General features: G+C 44.9%; 1 protein-coding gene across 2 annotated transcripts in view; it reads right to left on the bottom strand.

Annotated features, from left to right (window-relative positions):
• Positions 1-20,489, bottom strand: part of UST (uronyl 2-sulfotransferase) — a 301,922-nt gene that overhangs the window by 109,567 nt on the left and 171,866 nt on the right. The window contains exons 3-4 of one of the 2 annotated variants that reach the window (XM_042987293.1): positions 19,549-19,704; positions 7,235-7,314 (exon numbers count right to left, since the gene is read on the bottom strand). In XM_042987293.1, the coding sequence (XP_042843227.1) occupies positions 7,235-7,314; positions 19,549-19,704 (236 nt within the window). The remainder of the gene's footprint in view (positions 1-7,234; positions 7,315-19,548; positions 19,705-20,489) is intronic. The other variant, XM_042987294.1, reaches the window with a different exon arrangement.

Here is a 20,489-nt window from a genome sequence, read left to right as displayed (position 1 = left end):
TTAAGTCATCCTAAAATAGCAGGCGTTTCCACTCTTTGACTTCTGTTCATACACCATATGTATCAACTCTTCAATCACCCCCTGTGGGTCTCCTTCCGACCCTCTGCAAATTTACCATATTCTTTTCAGTTTTGTGTTTTGATGAGAAGATGAAGACCCAAGGCAGAATGTAATTCTCGAGAAATGATAACTGCATGGCTCTCACTTTTTTCCCATGAATTCCTAAATATCTCATTCTGAGGATGTTCTTCCGTATCTGCCCCCCACTGCTGCCTTAATCAGTCAACCCGCAGCATTAGCCACCTCCCCAATAGCTACGCAAAGCAAAGCAGGTGGGCAAGAATTTTAGGCATACTTTCATCAACTTGCTGGTGATATTCTGCCTAGAATATTACTGCACATAGTAAACAGCAAGACTTATGACCCCAGTTGTTCTGGGGAATTAAGATTGTGTTGTCCTCCCATTATGGTAGAGTTTGCTAGGGCTGGGAACATTTTTTTGAAAGTATGTCTTCCTTTTTTTGTGTTTGTTTAAATTATGGTAAAACAAACATAACGGAAACATTTTACGTATACAGCCATCCCCAGAACATTCTCCTCATCCCAAACCCGAGCTCTGTGTGACCCTCCACTTGGCCGCTGGCAATTTCCATTCTACTGAAAGTGTATCTTCTTCTCACCTCTGGCCTAAAAGTAGGGGTTATCCCCTGTGCTGTTACCTAACATTCAAAGATGGTAAGTACCCCGTGGCTAGAAGCCCGGCTTTGATCCCTGGGGAAGAGACACTTTGAAGTGACAGAAAGGCCATCATGGAAAAGGCTGTGATTGTTTGGGGGGCAGGCTGAGGAGCTGCCCACAGGAGGAGGGAGGGAGGGATGCTTATTTGCTGGTCCTTCATTGGAATGGGGCCAAAGGGCCACCAAGTATCCTCCCAAACCCGAGACGGGGGCACTTTGGTCCCCGCCGCCAGGGAGAGGACGTCACTTCACGAAACACAAGCAGAGAAGACTGAGCCTCCTCGGCTCTGTGGTGTGTCCTGAGGGAAGAGAGGGGGATGCTGAGTGGGGACAAATGTGGGTGAAGGGAGGGCCGGCTGGGACACTGGAGTGAGGGCTCCTGCTTGGAGCCAAGGGGACTCCACAAGAGGGAAGGTTGTTCGTAGCAGGCAGTGAGGCGGGCTCAGGGAAAAGTCCCGAGGACACTAATCTCCGACGGGCCAACAAAGCACGTGGGCTTATGTGTCCCCTGACCAGCGCCATCCGCTCAGGGGAAGGGGAAAGTGAGAAGAGAGCGCCATTTTCCCAAGATTAGTCCAGCGGTGTTCCAACAGGATGAAATCAAGCTTCAGGAGGGAAAGACAGCGTTCAGCAGCTGCTGATCTCAGCTGTTACCCGGAAGCCCTCTTCAAAGGTGGAGCTTTCTGTCACCGTTACAAAAGATTTGCAGGGCACGGCCTGAAAGTGGGTGGTTTTGCCAATGACAGCGAAAACCAAGTCAACATTCAGAAACAAGCTGTGGAAACCAGACGGAATTATGGAATTAGTAAGGCTGGATTTGTTTTGTTAAATAGTGCCATCAGAGGGCAGCCTTTGTTCACGCCAGTAATTAAGGCTTCTTTAAGGGAAGAGAGAAAGTGTCCAAAACGCTGCTCCTCGAACATCACACCCTGCCTGCTTCTTGAGTGATTGATTTATTTTTAAATATTTTGCTTTTGTGAGTTAGTGTTGGCGTGGGAGCCAGCATCTGCGATAAATAAGGAAACAGAAGAAGTGAAGGAGGGCGAGGGAGTCATGAATGAGAAATGAAGAATCTCGTGAAAAAAGGGCTCTGAGACGTGGTAGTTTGAAATGGTTTAGCGTACTGATCTAGCCTGTAATTCGCTTGGACTATTCTGACAGCACCTTGCTCTGACACGTAACTTCCTCATGTCTTCCCTGCAAGACACAAGTTGGGAGTTGAGTGGCGGTGGCGGGGGGGGGGCACAGGTTGGAAAGTTACTGCCCCCTCAAGCCCCCCAAAACCCTTGCAAACAAACAGTGGGGGCAAGGGGAAGATGAATTGAATTGTCTGTCACGGTCTTTCAGCGTGTGGATCTAAGCCGCACCTGAGGAGATGCCGTTCATGCGGAAAGGCTGACATTTGTCAAAAATTATCATTCTCTCGGTTAGTTCGACAACCGGGAATGGACACATTCGATGGCAGTACACAAATAGTAAAAGTCCTCCTAAATCATCACAACAAAGAAGGGCATCTTTTAGGCCAAGATCATTTTTGACTCAATTCTCCAGGTAGTCCAGTTGGAAGACATGTGTCCGGACCAAATGTTTAAGCGGTTCAAAGACTGTATGAGGGAGCGGTCTAGTGGAAACCCTCACAGATCCCAACTGGCCTGAAATTTCTGCTGAGTTTGGAGTGTTTATCTCCTCTGGCGAGAAGCCTTCCCCGAAGCAACGATGGAAACATCAGTTTGGTCTGATAACTACTGCTTTCTATGGTTGAATTAATAAAACTGGGTATCGTGAAATGGTCCTTTTAGGTCTAAAAATAGGGAACAGAAGGAACAGAGCAAGATGCCTAGATGATGAATAAATGAAGCAGCTCGGCTATCTAATCACCAAGAGCTCACAGGAGAGGGTCTATATTTCAAGATAAGGATGCCATAGTTAATAGGGGAAAAAAAGAAATAAAGGCAATTCGTCCTGGGATAATGCCGCACGCTTCAGAAGTTCAGAACATTTGCGTGCACGAGGTGTGGGGAGAGAGGTGACTTCCATTCTTATGTTCTGCTCACCAGGAAGTGTCTTGCTGCGTGTTAAGAATGTCAGGAAGACTAGAAACGAAATATCAACCAAGAATATTAAGCTGCACTATCAATTTTTCTCTTAATGACCTCATTATCTTGAAACGAGCCAACCATACGGCTGTCAGCAACGATCGTGGTAGGTTTCTTAAGAGTAGCTCAATTATCTCTTTGCCTTACAATTCAAAATATGGAAGTCATTTTTTAAAAGCACGGGAAAGCCCTCTTAATAAGTTCCCACTTAGTTGTTTTTCTGTTAATTGTATACTGGGGGGCTTGCTCTGTATGCCCGTATATATGGAGGTCTCGTACCTGGGCACCCCTCTTCCCCTCCCCGCCCCGCCACCTTGTGCGTGTGGGGTGGCAGGAGAGGACATGATCGCTTCCGCAGATAGCGTGGGCTTTTTAGAAGGAGCAGAGCTGCTCAGGCCAGTCGCTCTTTTTTCCTGCTTAGAACTCTTGACTGCCAGCCATTTTTGCTGTGCTCACCCTTGGGGCTCCCATCTACGGATTCCTCTTGGTCCCTCTCTTTGTCCGGTTTTAGCTCATGCTGGTCCCTGTGCCGCCAGTGCCCTTCCCTTTTGTCTAACGCTGACCTGTCCCTCATATCCCAGAGGCAAGGGCTCCTGTTCTGGAAGGCCCTCCACTCTTCCTCCCTCAGGGAGGGAGGGTCCCGCCTCCCCTGTGGGAGAGACTGCCACTCTCTCTCCTAAAGCCCATCACACTTTGCTGCCAATCCTTCCTCGATGGAAGAAGAACAGACGCTTGCCCTAAAGCAGCGAAAGCGTTTCTAGTTCATTGTGGAAGCCCCGGTCCTCCAGCAGTGAACAGGACATAGAGGGTGCCCGGCAAAACACGTGTTTGACTGAACAAAATGGAATGGAAGGTGGAGAAGTCAGCACGAGCCGGGCCCTCTCCTCAAGGTATCTCGGGAGACACCGCGAGGCTGCTCGGGAACTCGGCCGTCGGCTCAGAAAGAGGCTTCGACGGCAATGCCTCTTGAGTGCCAACTGGCAACACTGTACAGGTGTCTTTCAGCAGCGGCAGAACGATGTGCTCGCTTCGGCAGCACATATGCTAAAACTAGAGGCGGCAGAACGCTCTCACAAACCACTTCGACGAGAAACTACAAAGGTAGTTTGTAGTTACCCTAGGGCCGAACGGTTGCCAGAGACATAGGAACGCGTCATTTCTAATACACAAATAGACACACAACCTGGATGGAAAAAAAAATCACAAGTTATGCAGGGATGCCAGATGAGAATTAATAGGAAAGTACGAGGCAAAAAAGATTATTGGCATATACCACAGGAAAGATTACTTAGAACAATCTCCTCCGTAAGGAAAACAGGAGTACGTGTTTCAGTCTTGCTCAAGTATAAATTGCTACACTTTGTTAAGAATGATCTATTTTGGGGGCGCCTGAGTGGCTCAGTCAATTAGGTGGTCCGCCTCTTGGTTTTAGCTCAGGTCATGATCTTGCAGTTCGTGAGTTCGAGCCCTGCACCGGTGTGGAGACTGCTTGGGATTCTCTCTCTCTCTCTCTCTCTCTCTCTCTGCCCCTCCCCACTTGCGCTCTCTCTCTCTCTCAAAATTAATTTTAAAAAACTTAAAAAATATGTTAAAAAAAAGAATGATCTGGGGCGCCTGGGTGGCTTGGTTGGTTAAGCGTCTGACTTCGGCTCAGGTCATGATCTCACGGTCCTTGAGTTCGAGCCCCGCGTCGGGCTCTGTGCTGACAGCTCAGAGCCTGGAGCCTGTTTCAGATTCTGTGTCTCCCTCTCTCTAACCCTCCCCCGTTCATGCTCTGTCTCTCTCTGTCTCAAAAATAAATAAACGTTAAAAAAATAAAAAAAAAAAAGAATGATCTATTTTGGTACATGTTTTTTTAAGCGTGCATAAGCAAGTCAGTATATATCTGGATTTATCTTATTTAAGATAAAATTATTTCCCCGTAAAAATATAAACTCCACTTTGCACGTATGCAATATCCTCCCCTCAAAAAAGTTGAAGGGCTTTCCTTCATTCCTGTGTTTGGAGCATCCCTACAAGGCAGGAGTGGGCAGAAACTGTTCCTATTTCATAGATGGGAAAACAGAGACCTCCCATCCCCACCCAGAGGTGAAACTGCTAGCCCAGAGTCATGGTCATTGGGAAGGTCTGACAGCCAGAGGTCCTGGCGGCCAGGCCAACACTGGTTTCTGGCGACGTGCTGTCTTCTCAAAGGTGTTTATCAATTTTTTTCTTTCATGATTAAATTAATCAAGACTAAACTCTTGGACATGTATGTATGTATGTTGCGTTGTTTTTTAAATGTTTATTTTTGAGAGAGAGCATGAGTGGGGGAGGGGAAGAGAGAGGGGGAACAGAGGATCTTAGCGGGCTCTGCGCTGACAGCAGAGAGCCTGCTGTGGGACTCAAACTCACAAACTGTGAGATCATGACCTGGGCCAAAGTCAGATGCTCAACCAACTGAGCCACCCAGGTGCCCGTTGGACATGTATTTAATAGTAGAGGCCATGATAAGACATGGTTACCTTGCTGTGCTTAGTTCTGCTGACCCGATTAAGGTACTGGCTTTGGCTTATCATTAGAACTTTACACTGGCCTGAGTCAAGTATTAAAATCTGTTGCATTGCAATTTGTTTTGGTTGTAAAAAACCTGACCCCTGAAGCAAGAAGAGTTAAATCAAAGGTTAGAGGACATCAGGGGTGACACGGAAGGAAGCTCACCAGAAAAGCAAGGCGCGGGGGTGGGCGTGCTCTGCTCTTTGCAAGTCGTAAAATGCAATGCCTGATAGCTAACACGACCTCGTTGTCTAGTTACGTCCCGTTACGTGTTCTCGGCCGCTGGAAGTGAGAGGCAGGGCGCATACCCCAGACAATCCAGTACCAGGCCACTCTACAAATGTGGTGGGAAACACGCTCAGGCTACTGGGTCGCGGAGGCTGATCGGCAGTGTCCTATATGCCTATTCACCATCCAAGGGAACTCTGGGTAGCAGGGAGGCGGGGAAATCGCAGGGAGAGCTTACTTTTAAATATAAGGCAGCGCCTGCTCTTTGTCGCTAGGTAACTTGCTACATAACTTGCTCTGCTGAATCTCACCTGATTTGCACAGGGCCTGGTGCACGGCAGGGCCTGGTGCAACAGCCCTTTGAAGGCTAAAACCTCCCACCCCCTAGACAGGTAGGCATCCCATGGCAGGGAAGCTGAGCCAGGCAGCTCAGGTGTGAACTCGGAAGCAGCTAACACTCAGGCAGAGCCCTGTCTTTCCCTGAGCGCCAGCCTCCCTGGGTGCCTGGCCCAGCGGGGCGTTAGGCCAGCATCAGCCAGCAAGGCCTCTTGGTGCAGACCTGCGAGGTCCTATATCCCCGCGGGAGCTGCAGCAGTAAGGGAAGTGCCTGTGAGAGGATAAGGGAGGCCCAGGGGTCCCCGGGCTGTGGAGCGGATCTGCCCCCGGGGCCCCGTGCTCTGTCAGCGGAAACCAACTGTGAGCACAGACGCAGGCCAGCCCATGGAGAGGAGGAATCTGAGAGCCACCGGTTTGCAGTAAAGCGCAGTGACAGGGGACCCGGGCTAACGGCGGAAGAGAGTGCCCAGAACTTGGGAGTTAGCAACTGAACAGATCAAGAGTCTCACAACGTAAATTTGAAGATCTGCATCATTATCTGCAGCTGAAGAAAAAACCAGATTTCTAAAATACCCCCACCAGCATCAAATATGCAAGATTTAGAATAATCAAATGCAATATGAAAAAGGTACGGAGAGGCCAGTACTATCACTTAGATCCGATAAAATACACATCACTCCTCAACTAAGTTATGCCCAGAGTCCCGTGTGGGTTCACATGGTACAAAAATGTGCAATGAAATATCTGTCGAAACACCTATCCCTTGCCTCTGAGTTTGTTTGTTTTAGCACCTAGCCGAGTTTTTTCTTTAAAACACAACTACGGGGAGTGCCTGGGTGGCTCAGTCAGTGAAGCGTCCGACTTCGGCTCAGGTCATGATCTCACGGTTCGTGAGTTTGAGCCCCGCGTCGGACTGTCTCCTGTCAGTGCAGAGCCTGCTTGGGATCCTCGGTCTCCCTCTCTCTCTCTCTCTGCCCCTCCCTTGTGCTCTCTCTCTTTCTCTCAAAAATATATAAACATCGTTAAGAAATCACAACTGTCACGTCAAATGGCTGTGCATTCAAATTATTTCAAGTCTTCAAAAGATTTAAGATTAGTATTCTAGAAAGAACTGAAGCTTCTGTCCAAATATTTCAAATTTGGATCCCTCCACAGCCAAAATAAATGGATTAAAAAAAAAGTCCTTTCAAGGGCAATTACACTACTTTGAAAACGAAGGTGGATTTTAAAATAATTGTTCGTTAGAAGGAGTTTAAGTGCTAAAAAGAAATGAAAGAACCATTAAGCTGGAAAATATCTTACCTTGAGAAGTTGAGGAAATGAACATGTCGAGTGAATAAATAGGGCTGTTCGGCAGTACTTATATTTTTAATCAGTTCCATCTATTAAAAAAAGTACAAAATTAGCATATGTAGGATCTAATTTACCGAACTATATTAAGCTAAAGGTTATCTTCCCTACTCCTTTGTCCTCACTTATTACCACTTGGACCAGGGCCAAACAGCTGTGTTTTGTGCAACAGTTGTGAACTTTACATTAGGCTTCTTGCTGAAATCGATAGTCTTGTATTTAATTTAGTTGATCGCTACCACGAAAACAATGTGACGGGTTAAGTCATTTTAACTTGAGAATTCAGTGTGGCTGTACTGAAATGCAAGTAAAAAAATGTCTCTATGCCCCTTCTTTGGGAGTCAAAACAAGGCAAGAGGTTAAACATCATTTTAAATTTCTAGAATTATATTCTTGAGATATACAGAAATATTTGAAGCCAGGTCTGCAGAATTTAAAAGCGAGAACAAAATGAGGCAATACCTTACGATGTTCCTTTTTGATTCCAAGAATGTACAAAGCAAGTATTTTATAGGGAACACACAAAACACCCAAAACTTCTTGGTTTTCTGGTGGGTGGTCATCTGAAGTATTTATTTGCAGTTATCAGCAAGGCGAAGAGGAGTTTATATTTGTCTAAACTAACGTTTACGGTCTTCTGGAACATGTCATGATACGGAAAATGTTTAGTAAAATCTGTTAGAAATTCCAAGCATTCTTCTGACTCCCTGACTTCCTGAATTCCACTTTCCTTAGATTTTCGAATTGGCCCCATCAATACTGACACACAGTGGAATTTTTTTTAAAGCACATTGAAAATTGCCACTTTGGATGTACATTACCTCTTCGGAAACAGTCCACGTAGAACACTGGAAACAAAGGCGGTCGTTCATGTGTTAGCCACAGTAGCAATAACCACAATAAAATCAGAGTTTAGAACTCCAGGTTTGGGTCGAGCCAGACAGAAAACCTGAATCTGCCTGGTTCCCTCATGTCCGGCACAGGGCTCACGTCATAAATAAATGCTCAACAAATATTTATTGAATGAATGAACTCCCCCTACTACCTGCATTTTAGATTGTTACAGCAGGATCTCAGTGTCTAAAGCCTTTAATTAGATATTCAGGCTCACAACGACTGTTTGAAGAAATGAAATTGAATTTTAAAGGTAAATGACTGGCACTTCCTAACCTCGTACACGGTTCATCAGTGGCACGCCTGGGTAAATAATGATCTGCCTGTCCCCAAGCTTGAGTATAAAAGGAAACTGAGCCCTGCTTCTTTATCTGTTGTTTATTCTGTGCACCACTCCCTCCCTCCACACACCCCCTGCATGTCCCAGCACCTGTTTTTGGCAACAGAACTTCCTGCTGGGTCACATAAATTTTCATTTTTGATGGATCTAACAAATAGAATTACAGATTTGGAAGCACAACCGAAGACTTCCGTTTGCTTAGAAACATAACTCTACGTTAAACGTGCTTAACGCGAAGACCACATAATGCTTTAATCTCTAGATTATTTTGATTCAAGTATTTCTCTGCACACATGAAAGTAATATGAGAGAGCCCCTCGTATCGTACAGGAAGACTGGAAGAACAGGTCAGAAGGGCAACTGTTTCTTTCACCTATTCAGCATCATAATATATCCTGTAAACGCATGCCAATGTGTTCAATTTAATGGAAGAGCTGTAGTGGTTCGATTTGGAGAACAGTGTCGTAATAGTCCTAAAGCTGTCTATTTCACAAGGAGAAACGGATTCGCGGTGACAGCGCGTCACTCTTTCTAGACGTACCCTTAAACGTAGGCGAGAAGTACTAATGCTCATGTTTAGTGCATTGGTACACCGAAGTCGGAGAGTATATCCAGCTCTCACACGCTCCATTGCTGCACACAACAGCGAAACCACGTACGAAGCCCCGCAAGCACGGGTGTAAGGCACTATGGTCAAGGCGTCCTTTGCTTTGTCTCCACGAATGCTAAGACTTTCCCTAGGTCTAACGGCAGGCAGTGGTCTCCTGTGCCCCTGCTGCCCTTCCCCGGAGTTTCGTCCTGGACCTCCACGGTTGCCAGTGGCCTGCCGTTTCTCTGGCCCGAGTCTTATCTGCACGGGTGGCATCACGAGTGATAATGGCACTACCTAAAATCGTCTCAGAAACCACCTGTCCTTTTCCTTGGCTCATGCGAGGCCACCGCTGGCCTTTATTCTGATTCCATTGCCTACATTCATTTATCATTCATTCACTCAGCATTTATGGAGTACTTACTAGGCTTTGGAGGCCCTGGAGATCAAGACATCATTGGGGTGAGTGAGAAGACACAGAAAGACAAGACAGCGGAGTGTGTCCTAATGGTGTCCCCAAATCCACGATGACCCGGACCACACTCTCGGTCCTCGTCCATCTTTACTCCTTATCCAGCTTACGCCAGCTCTGCAGAGTGTGGTCCTGGCTGATGGTACTCTCCATTCATCCATACTTGGCTAATGGTATGGTATCCATACCATTTCACTTTTGATCTGGGTCTTTCCTGACACTCGTATTTAGTCACTTGCTGAGTTACGTTGATTTTACCTTTACTATGACCCTCAAATGGCATTTAAGGTGTCCTGTGGCCAGACAAACAAGACCTCTCCTTGGTCCTTCCTTATACTGTGTCCAAGCTTGACCATATCCAAGCGCAGGCTCAAGCTTCCTCTTCTGGAATGTTCTTCCTCTTTTCTCTGCAGGTCCAAACCCTAACCACCTTTTACATCCTGCTAAAATGCCTACCTCTTTCAAAGTAGCCTTCCCGGATCTCCTTTTATTCAACATCGATTGATTTCCAACTCTGTGTCAGGCAATGTACTGCTTGGGGCTGTTGCTATAGGGATAAAAGATTGGGTTCTTGCTCTCAGGAAGCTCAGAGTCTTGCCGGCAAGCTGGACTGGTAGGGAGGCACCATTATGTGATAACCACCATGGGGTAGAATGCACAGAGGTGAGTGGCCTATCCCTGCCTGTAGGTGGACAGTTAGTGTTTCCTCAAGGAGGCACTCCTGAGTGGTTGGCAAGGATTCACAGGAGTCAGGAAGTGAAGAAAGGGACCCGTGGCACTGCAGACAGAGGAAACAGTAGATGCAAAGGACAAAACCCGAAATGACCTGGATATTAAAACTGCCAGGAGTTCTGTGTGCCAGGCATCGGCTGTGGGATCTGCGGGGCAGTAGAAACAACTAGAGAGGAAGGTAGGAGCGGGTAGTTGAGGGCCCTGCAGGCCATGTGAGGGATTCTGATCTTTATGCTATGGGCAATCCACAGTCAGAAAGGGCTTTCTTTCCAGATCTGAGATCGGGGCGGAGAATGTAAAGAAAGGAAGGGTTAGAGACAGCTTAGCTAGGAAGACGGGGCAATAATCCCAAGAGGAAACGACGCTGGCATGAACTAAAATAGTGCTTCCTGGTGTGGCCCCCAGACCAGCAACATCGGCAGCAACTGGGGTCGCAGCTTGTTAGAGATGCAGATTCTCAGGCCCCACCCCAACCAACCTAATTAGAAGAAACTCTAGGGGGTGGGGCCCATCAGTCTGTGTGGGGTATTTCTTGTTCGTCTCTTTATTTTGAGAAAGAGAGAGAAAGCACACGCACAAGCATGGGAGGGGCAGAGAGAATCCCAAGCAGGTTCTACACGGGCAGCACAGAGCCTGACACCAGGCTCGAAGCCACAAACCGTGAGATCATGACCTGAGCCGAAACCAAGAGTTGAACACTTCACTGACTGAGGCACTCAGGGACCCCATCAATCTGTGTTTTAACAAGTCCTCCAGTAGATTCAAAGGTACTGAGGGTTGAGGACCACAGAAGGAAGTCACTGAAAGTGAAGACAGATGGGGAGGTTTAGGGACATTAAGAAGGATCTTCCTCAGGCCTGTGGCCAGGTGGCAGCAGAAGGGAAGGAGAGGGAGTGGTCAAGAGAGCTTCCCAGAGCCCTGGCCGGATTCGGACACAGGCCGGTGCCCATTCGTGGGGATGGGAACGCGCGGCAGGAACACGTCTGGCTGCAGAAGTCAGGGCAAACGGGTTTGGTTTTGAACATCTTTGGCTAGAAATGCTGTTGCCTCGTTGGTCTCCCACAGAGCTTTGAGGATTTTCCAGGACATACATTTTTTAACGTTACATCATAGTTGAGTTTGTGTGCTGTCTTTGAGCCAGACTGTAAGCTCCTTGAGGGTCGAGGCTGGGCTCTAATTGCTCCCCCAGAAAGCCTAGCACAGAACACATACCCCATCACTGTTTATGGCATGAAGATACCCCTTCCAGAAGAACTTCTTTGGAGTCAAGAAACGTACGGCTCACTGAAGACAGAATTATCTCTCGGGCAATGGAAGCTAGCCTTTCTGGGACAGACCTATACACTCATCACCCTGGTGTTACACCATCTAAGACACAGCGACACTAAACTATCATTTCCTGGGTGGTTTCTGGGCTCTGCAGTGTCCAGAAGCTCTTTCTTTTCACATGCTGCCATTCATCCTCAAACAACTCCACAAGTTAAGTAGTATTATCTACACTTTCCAGGTTAAGACACTCAGGCACAGAAGGGCTGTGTAAATTGTTTAAGATCTCACTGCTAGAAAAAGGTGGCATCAGAATTCAAACACAAGTCGGTCTGACACAAAGAATCCTGCTCTTTATCACTAAGCTGCAATCTCCTACCATTCCCAGTGCTTTCTGATCTATACATGACCTCTTAAAAGGGAGGAGGGGGGTGCCTGGGTGGCTCAGTCAGCTAAGTGTCTGACTTCAGCTCAGGTCATGATCTCATCGCTAGTGAGTTCGAGCCCCGTTATCGGGCTCCCTGCCGTCAGCATGGAGCCCACTTCGGTTCCTGTCTCCCTCTCTCTCTGCCCCTCCCCAGCTCGCACTTGCTCTCTGCCTCAAAAATAAATAAAAAACATCAAAAAAAATTTTTTTTTTACAAAGGGAGGAAGAGGTCGGTTAGCAAAATAACTCCAGGGACTAAAGAGGGTTTATGGGGATGTGCTTTTTCTATCCGTCCTGTGATGTGTTGAAAAACTGAAAGAAAGTTACAACAGGTGGAAAAGGATTAAAAATAATTAAATACAAAAGCATTAAAATATCAGAGAAGATATGTTTTTTAACGTTCCTGGTGGGAAAACAGTACATTTTCAGAAGAACAGGAATGAATTTAAAATACTGGGGTGGGGGGGGGGGGAGAAGCTATGGAATGGAATGTACCTAAAGGAAGAGGTTGAATCACAGCGCATCTGAGAATGAAAAAGAACTGAGGTTAAAAAAAAAAAAAAAAAGGCAAGAATCAAACAGAATGTATAATGCAGACGATCTGCGAGGAAGTAATTTTAAACTTTGTTTTCAATCTAACTGGTGGGATGGTATAGCAGAAAACCTTTACCTGTGGTTCTACCAGCACAGCTAGTGAGTGAAAGCCTCTGCTCCCGACTTCTTTAGAAAATACTTGTCAGCAGTAATTGACGGAGTGTTGACCCGAGTCAGGTCTGAATCCTTGTGTCACTTGTGAGTAACTAGACACCCTATAATTTGGAAAACATCTTCATGAAAGAAAAGACATGTTTTTCACACATCAAAGCTAAATAGGGAGCAGCTCAGGGGAGAAATCCGTGGCCCTTTAACCTCAAAGCGTGGGGGGGATGGCTATAGGCTCCCGTTATCTTCCCCTCTTCCTCCTGCGTGGGGAAGAAGCCTGTCTAGCTCCAGCCAGGATGGTCTACCCATCTTCGGCTCATGGCAACAAATGCCTGCAATGAAGAATACGTCCACCAGGGGGGGCAATGACATGAACAAGGCAAAGAGGGTGGGTCTGAAGAGCAGAGTCAATCTCGCCACTGCAATTGGAAGGGGAGGAGAAAACATTTGAATTTTTCAGGCCTTGTTGCTTCTACCTCCTTTTTACCTTTTCTTTCTACTGAGTTTCCATTTCGCGGACTCGGCTTTTGTCTGTAGGAATCCAAGATAAGGCCTTGTTTGCAGAGTTCATCCTTCCTGTGGCCTGGAGACAGATTGATTCTCTGCTAATCTCCTTGGTTTGATTCCGAGGTCCGGTTGGAGCAGCTCCGATGCCTGCGGACACGGTCACAGCTACTATAAAGTCAGGAAACTTTGAGGGTCGTTCTACGGAGACTTTTCCAGCAGGTTTCAAGCAAGGGATAAATGTGCAGGCTTCTGAGGAGGCACCACTCGATAATACTTCAGAGGAAGCGTGACGTCTTTGGAGGTTTGAGAGACCCTCAGGTGAAAAAGGAACTTTCCTTGCTTAGTGGAGTGCTCACTTTAATAAAAAGACAAGTTTCTAATAATTAGAGCCTTTCATGCCATGATTTTTCACTAGAATTGTGCATGAAGACTTCTTTGGGAATTTTTTTCCCCTCAAAGATACAAATACCTGTTTGTAGTAGGGCCAGGAAACATGTGTCGTGAAAAAGCTCCCCAGAAGATTTTGATGCCTGTCATGGTTAAGAACTGTTTATTAAATGGCTCCCCACTGAATAAAGTTCCAACTCCTTAGCCTAGGATTCAAAGTTCTCCAGGATCTGACCCTGGTTCACTTTCGAGTCTTATTCTCCCCCATTCTTCTTGAACACTTGCTCCTTCCTATAAAATGGGGCGATAATACTTTCCTGACGATGTTAATTAAAGGATTAGAAATAAGGTACACAAACATCTGGCGCTTAACGTGCAGTGTTATTAGTAAGTCCTTAGTAAGTATTCACCAAAACAAATGAAGAAACAATAGCGAGACCGACTCCATAAAGGAGTGAGTGAACCTTTGTTAAAACAGAGAGGCCAGGGGCACCTGGGTGGCTCGGTTGGTTAAGCATCCGACTTTGGCTCAGGTCCTGCCTGATCTCATGGGTTTGTGGGTTCCAACCCCAATGTCGCAGTCAGCACAGAGCCTGCTTTGGGTCCTCTCGGCCCCTCCCCTGCTTTCTCTCTCTCTTTCAACAATAAACATTAAACAGACAAACACACACACAAAAAACCCAGAGAGACCAGATGCCCCTGCCCTAGGGAAACCCAGGAGGAGCCCTCATGGCCTCTAGACCATTTCCAAAGCCACCATGGTTTCTTTAGGTGAGTTTTCCATTTTGGAGTTACACTTCTACACAGACACAGTCAGGATTTGAACTTGCACTGGTGAGAGAAAGGCAAAGGGAGGTTTAAAACATGGTGAAGAAATTCTGGTTTTGACCAAGAGACTAAAGCAATCTAGAGCACATGGGCACAGGGTCTCTGTCTCTTCAATTCTTTGAATACTTTTCAAGGTTTTGATCATTTGAATAGCTGTTGAATAGCGTCAAAGCAGATGTGAAGTTTATAGTGAAATAGTAGCCTTTCCTGGCACGATTGACAGAAGTGAATAGGTTAGTCCAGCATTTTCCAAGCTGTGAGTTGGAGTTCTGTGGGATGCATGTGACAGCTACAAACATTCATGAAGGCTCCCCTGGTCAATTAAGGCTAGGAAACTCTAGGGGAAAGCCAGATAAATAGAGTGTCAACTTTGCCTTTAACTGGAGGGATTCTCAGTCTTTAAAATGTGAACAATTGTTATAAATCTCCTAGAGGGGGACCTGGGAGCAGCGTTTCCTAAATTTATTTAACCATGATATTTTCTTCAAAAATTTTTTTTTTCAGTGTCTTAGAGGACAATGCTGCACGATAGTTTTGACAGGAGTCTTAACCCTGTGTGACATTTATTTCATTAAAAAAAAAAAAAAAGTTTTCTGGACTCTACCCCACAATCTCCAGGAGAAGGGCCATTGCAACTATATGTTTCAAAAGGCTCCGCTGGAGATTCTGCTGTGCGGCCAGAGTGGAAAACCACTGTGTTAGGAGAATGGCTTTGGATTCAGGAAGACGTAGGTTCAAGTCCAAACAGCACAGACATTCTATTATGTTACATTTGGAAAGTGACTTAATCTGGTTGTCTTAATTTTCCCATCCATAAAATAAAGAATTATACTCACTCAGTCATATCATTTTTGGTCCAAAAGAATTAAATGAAATAATGAAGGAAAATAATTAGCTTGTAGTAAGTGCTGTTTCCAATTTGCAATTCTCAGTAGCTCCAACATAAATAAAACTGTGAAATTATTTTCTTTCTCCATTCCCTAGGCCCCCACGCCAACAATTTTTGCCCCTCTTCAACAAGAATGAAATAATTCTGAATCCTTATATCCTGTTCCTGGGGTGTACCTTTGCTGTACTCAGACTGATGTTCTGAGAGAGTGTCAGACCATTAACGAAGATGGTTATGAGTCTGTTGGCGATCACTCTCCTGTCTTCCGCAAAATAGTTCCCTTTCAAAATCTGCATGCTCCAAGATTTTATCTACACCAGCCCAAGAATCCAAAATCTGGTTTCAGAGTATAAATGCAATGATGTCACCATGAGCTTGTGTCATATGCCCCGAAAAGGCCCAGCATCTGGGCAGTAGCATCTGCCTATGCTCTTCTGTTGAGGTAGTTTTAAAAATATAAACTTCAATGGTATTTCTATTTCCATAAGGGCAGATATAATGGGCTTTTAATTGGCATTGTAACAGTTGGTGTCTTCATGCTCCCTTTCCTTTTTAATAATCCCTTCAACGTCTTATTCCATTAAATAGACTTTGTTAAACTTAGTACTACGTGTGTGTGTGTGTGTGTGTATAATGACAGCTATCTTCTGGGGAGAAATGTATACATAGATTTGACTCTGGCCCAGACAAGTGCCTTTGTGTATGAATGGACTGGTATAGATAATTCCAGTCTTATAGTGGACACGATTCCAAAGTTCATTTGTAAGTCAGTAGTTGGGAACTCGGAACACATTTTCTCATAAAAGAACTGTTCTACATGGTGGAGAGAGGCCTGGCCAGCCCACAAGACTCTGTTTAACTCCTACCGCACCTGAAGTGGAATTGTTATGAACTATGGAGAACAATGTTTCCATGGGAACACATTTTCGGAGCTCGCCTGCTGAAGGTTGGGAACCACTGACTGTAAAGTTTTCACTCACCTACTAAATCACTTCTTCCTTTTTCCTTTAATAAATTACCAAGCAGAGGAGCTATTCTGACCACAAATCGTTGCTTCAATATATTAGGTTAAAATAATGTTTCTTTTCCTCCTCTTGTTTTGTGCACTTTGCAACTTTAGCCAAAGGGGTGCATATAACGAGGAAAACAGTTCCTTTAAACACTCTTGGACTTCCTCACACCGGGTTCTTGTCACTTCTCGGTTCCCTCTGCATGTCACAGCCAGTCAGCTAGTGGCAGAGAGACAGCTGTCACTCTTACATTTGCTTTCACATCGAAATCGTTTGGGTTTTTTTCAACCTTATCAGTCCCTTAAGTTTTTAGGACGTGCCTTATAACTTAATAGGAATCTGGAATAACTAAGTAATGAAATATATTCTAGGTCACACTGACCACAGGAATCAGAAATGTTTCAACTACACCATACACAGATTCTGCTAGAAGTTGTATAAATATATCACAGAATCACAGGGCTGGAAAGAACCTTAAAAGATTGTCTAGTCTGTTCCCTGGCTTCCAGACAAGCCAATCATTCCAAACAGATGAGAGCTAACCTCTCTTTTAGAAGAGGATGACTTTGTCTTTAACCCCTTCTAGATGTAACAATGTACATAGCATTAGTAAATTACTGTTGTCTTTATGTCTAAAATGCTTCCCATGACAGTTACAACTGTATTTCACTTTCTCATGTTTGCTTCCCGTAGGAAACAAAGTAGGTTTATCTGTGCAAAGCCCCAGTATATTTATATCTATTGTCCTTTCTCTTCTAGGGCCTTCCTGAACATCCCAGTGTCTAATACTTCAGTTCCCTTTGTCCTGTTCTTTCTGGGTTATTTGTACCCTTTTAGCAGTGGGAACTAAAGTTAAGCTACAGAGTTTGATGAGGCATCTGAGAACTGAGCGGTTTCCCCTTTCCATGCATAGGAATATTTTAAAGTAATCCATACGCAGACCCAAAGACCTAGGGCTCCAAGGAAAGACAAATTTAATAATTGTAATAAAACTGCAATAACATAGGCTATTTATTTATAGTCACTCTCTTTCAGGCAGTGAAAAGGGCATAACTAGCCTGATAATAACAGTTTTTTGATCAGGCAAGGAAATTAAAGAGAACCTACCCCTACTAAGGTTATTCATAAAATGTGATGTCCTTAAATGTCACCAAGTGTAATTTTTCTATTGCAAGCCTACCGCACAACCTATAAGGGCCGATCTCAAAATATTTTTTGCTAATTGGGAATGACTATTCAAACTTGATACTCAGCCTTTCATGGAAGTTTTCAAAGGCATGGGCTTTTTGATCTCTACACTGGAAGACACTGAACATACTAGCTTTACAGCAAGGACTACTGGCTATGTTGCTGTCTTAAAAGAGTCGTACTAGCCCCCAAGATAAAAAAGAATGACAGGCTATCATAAATGAATAATGAGATCCCTTCTGTTTGTGAGGTTTTGAATGCCTCAAAGGTGAGGATTATGCCAGAAAAAAAGTAGCCATGGGTAAAAATGTTCATAATTATGGTTTCAATCTGATAGTAAACCATGTGCCATGTTTATTCCCCAAATATTTCCATACTCACTGGGTGGCATGATGGGTAATATCGTGCGTCCGCTTGAGGGGTATCCATATGGCAAGGGGTACCCATATTAAATAATATTTCTAGGTGTGTCTGCGAGGCCGTTTCCGGATGAGATTAGCATCTAAATCCGTGGACTCAGTAAAACAGATCGCCAAGCGATACAGTAGATCACCCTCCCCAGCGTGGGTGAGCACCATCCAATCCCTTGAAGTCCTGAACAGCAAAATATGTAGAGGAAGGGGTTCTCCCTGTTTTTCCTGCCTCACTGATTAAGCTTGGCTGCCTCACTGATTAAGCTTGGGTATCACGTCTTATCTTCTCCTGCCCTTGTACTGGGAGTACATCATTGACTCCCCTGGTTCTCAAGCCTTCACGTTTGGAGTAAGACTGAATTAGACCAATGGCTTCCCTGGGTTTCCAGCTTGCAGATGGCAGATTGTGGGACTTCTTGGGCTCTGTTATTGGATTAGCCAATTCCTCATAATAAACTATCTATCTATCTATCTATCTATCTATCTATCTATCTATCTATCAGTATAGATATCTCCATCCTTTTGGTTCTGTTGTCTGAGGAAGCCTGACCTATGCTGGTGGCTACTCATACATCCTAAGTATCTAAGGGGACAGAAGCAACTTTGTGAGACTAGGCAAACACATCTGACACTGTAAAATGATTGTGCCAGCACTGCGCCTAACTTCTGTACGTGAGCAAAGCACCTCAGTGGAGACTGTGGACCCTGTTTTTCTATAAACTTACGGAGTAAAATCTGTCTTCATAGCTTCCTGGCAGACTACAGCACCCCTAATCTACTGCCAGCATGCCCACTCACATCATTGGGCTACGTTATGACAGAATTCTTGGGGCGCCTGGGCGGCTCAGTCAGTTAAGCATCTGACTTTGGCTCAGGTCATGATCTCAAGGTTCGTGAGTTGGAGCCCCACATCAGATGAGTTGGAGCCCCACTTCAGGTGAACACAAACCCTGCTTCGGGTATCCCGCTTCCTTCTCTCCCTCTTTCTTCCTCTCTGCCACCTGTGGGATTCTCTCTCCCTGCCCCTAGCTCACGCCCTCTCTCTCTCAACAAACAAATAAACAAAGAAACCAGACAGAACTCTTCCTGGGAAATGGGGTAATTCTTTGGCTTCCACTGAATATGCCAAATGCTGCTTTGGAAACTCAAGACCCCCTGAGCTCACCCATAGCAAGAAGTTCCTGCCCCCATCAACCAATCAGATTCCTGGACCAAAGAGAGCTTTCTCTGTAGTATAACCCTAAGTGTGAAAAAATGGAAAAGAAGAAATAATGAAAATAGTTTTCCTACTTTTGTTGTCAGGATGTCGGCATTATTTATAGCTCAGTGGTGTAACCATTTGAGAATTACGCATGGCTAATTTTAGCTAAATAGACAATGATGAGTGTATACTGTCCTTCACCCATCTTAATAAAAGTATCCCTTCAGGGAAACTTCCTGTCTAAAGACTGCCTTCAGACTTTAACTTACATTTCCTTCAACACTCGGCCAAAAATACAGTATGACGTTGCAACTCTGTTATTCATTTGTTAGGTGTTTGAAGGATGTCTTGTAAGGCACCCACTCATTACACAAATGAATTGACACAAAGCACAGTTTAACCACGGGCAGCGACAACTTACTTGTTCATTTTTAGTAAGCCTGGTTTTGTTGTGAATGTCTGACGTGACCAAATTGAATCCGTGCTTCTCTGACAAGATTCTCAGAAGCAAGACCACAGTACGACTCCCACACTTGCCTACCCTGTTGTACACGACCTGGCTCGGGAAAGGTAGCACCTGGGAAAGAACGAGAGAGCAAATATGAGACCTCGGGTGAAAATACTTGGGATTCTTCCCTCAGTTTCAGGACAACAAATGTCTGATCAATCTAAGCGAGAAGGGTCCATGTCAAGTCAAAGAGAGAACAGGAGCACTGGACTCATGGTTGTCCTCATAGTACGACTCGGGACAAATGGCGGACTCATTACCTTTCTGCACCGACACTTACAACTGGTAAGCTTTTACGCCAATCCTAAGCCTAATTATGAAGCTTCTTTTGTTTCTTCTTAGGAACAAAATATATAAATATGTGCTGTGATGACAGTATGCTTTTGCAAGTTATATTATGCTTTATTAGAACTTCGTTTGTAGAGTGCTCAAGGAAAAATATTGAGATAGCAATAAAAAAATCAAGATATCAATAAAAACTCACCCTTCCACGGTGGACCATTTAGTGGTTTTAATGTACTCATACAGTTGAGCAACCATCACCACTACCTAATTCCAGAACATTTTCATCATCCCTGAAAGAAACTCCCTACCCATTAACAGTCACTTTTCATTTCCCTCACTACTTTGGTCCCGTGAAACCATTTATCTGCTTTCTGACTCCATGATTTTGCCTATAGTATTCTGGACATCTCTTATAAATAGAATCATAAAATATGTGACCTTTTGTGTCTGGCTTAAGTTAGCATAATGTGCTCAAGATTCATCTATACTGTAGCATGAATCTGTACTTTATATGGCTGAATAATATTACATTGTATGGATATACCATATCAGGTTTATACATTCATCAG

This window comes from Panthera tigris, chromosome B2 (assembly GCF_018350195.1).
Source record: "Panthera tigris isolate Pti1 chromosome B2, P.tigris_Pti1_mat1.1, whole genome shotgun sequence".
Classification (NCBI taxonomy): domain Eukaryota; kingdom Metazoa; phylum Chordata; class Mammalia; order Carnivora; family Felidae; genus Panthera; species Panthera tigris.
Note: the sequence above shows the minus strand (reverse complement) of the source record. Positions and strands in the feature narration are given on the sequence as shown.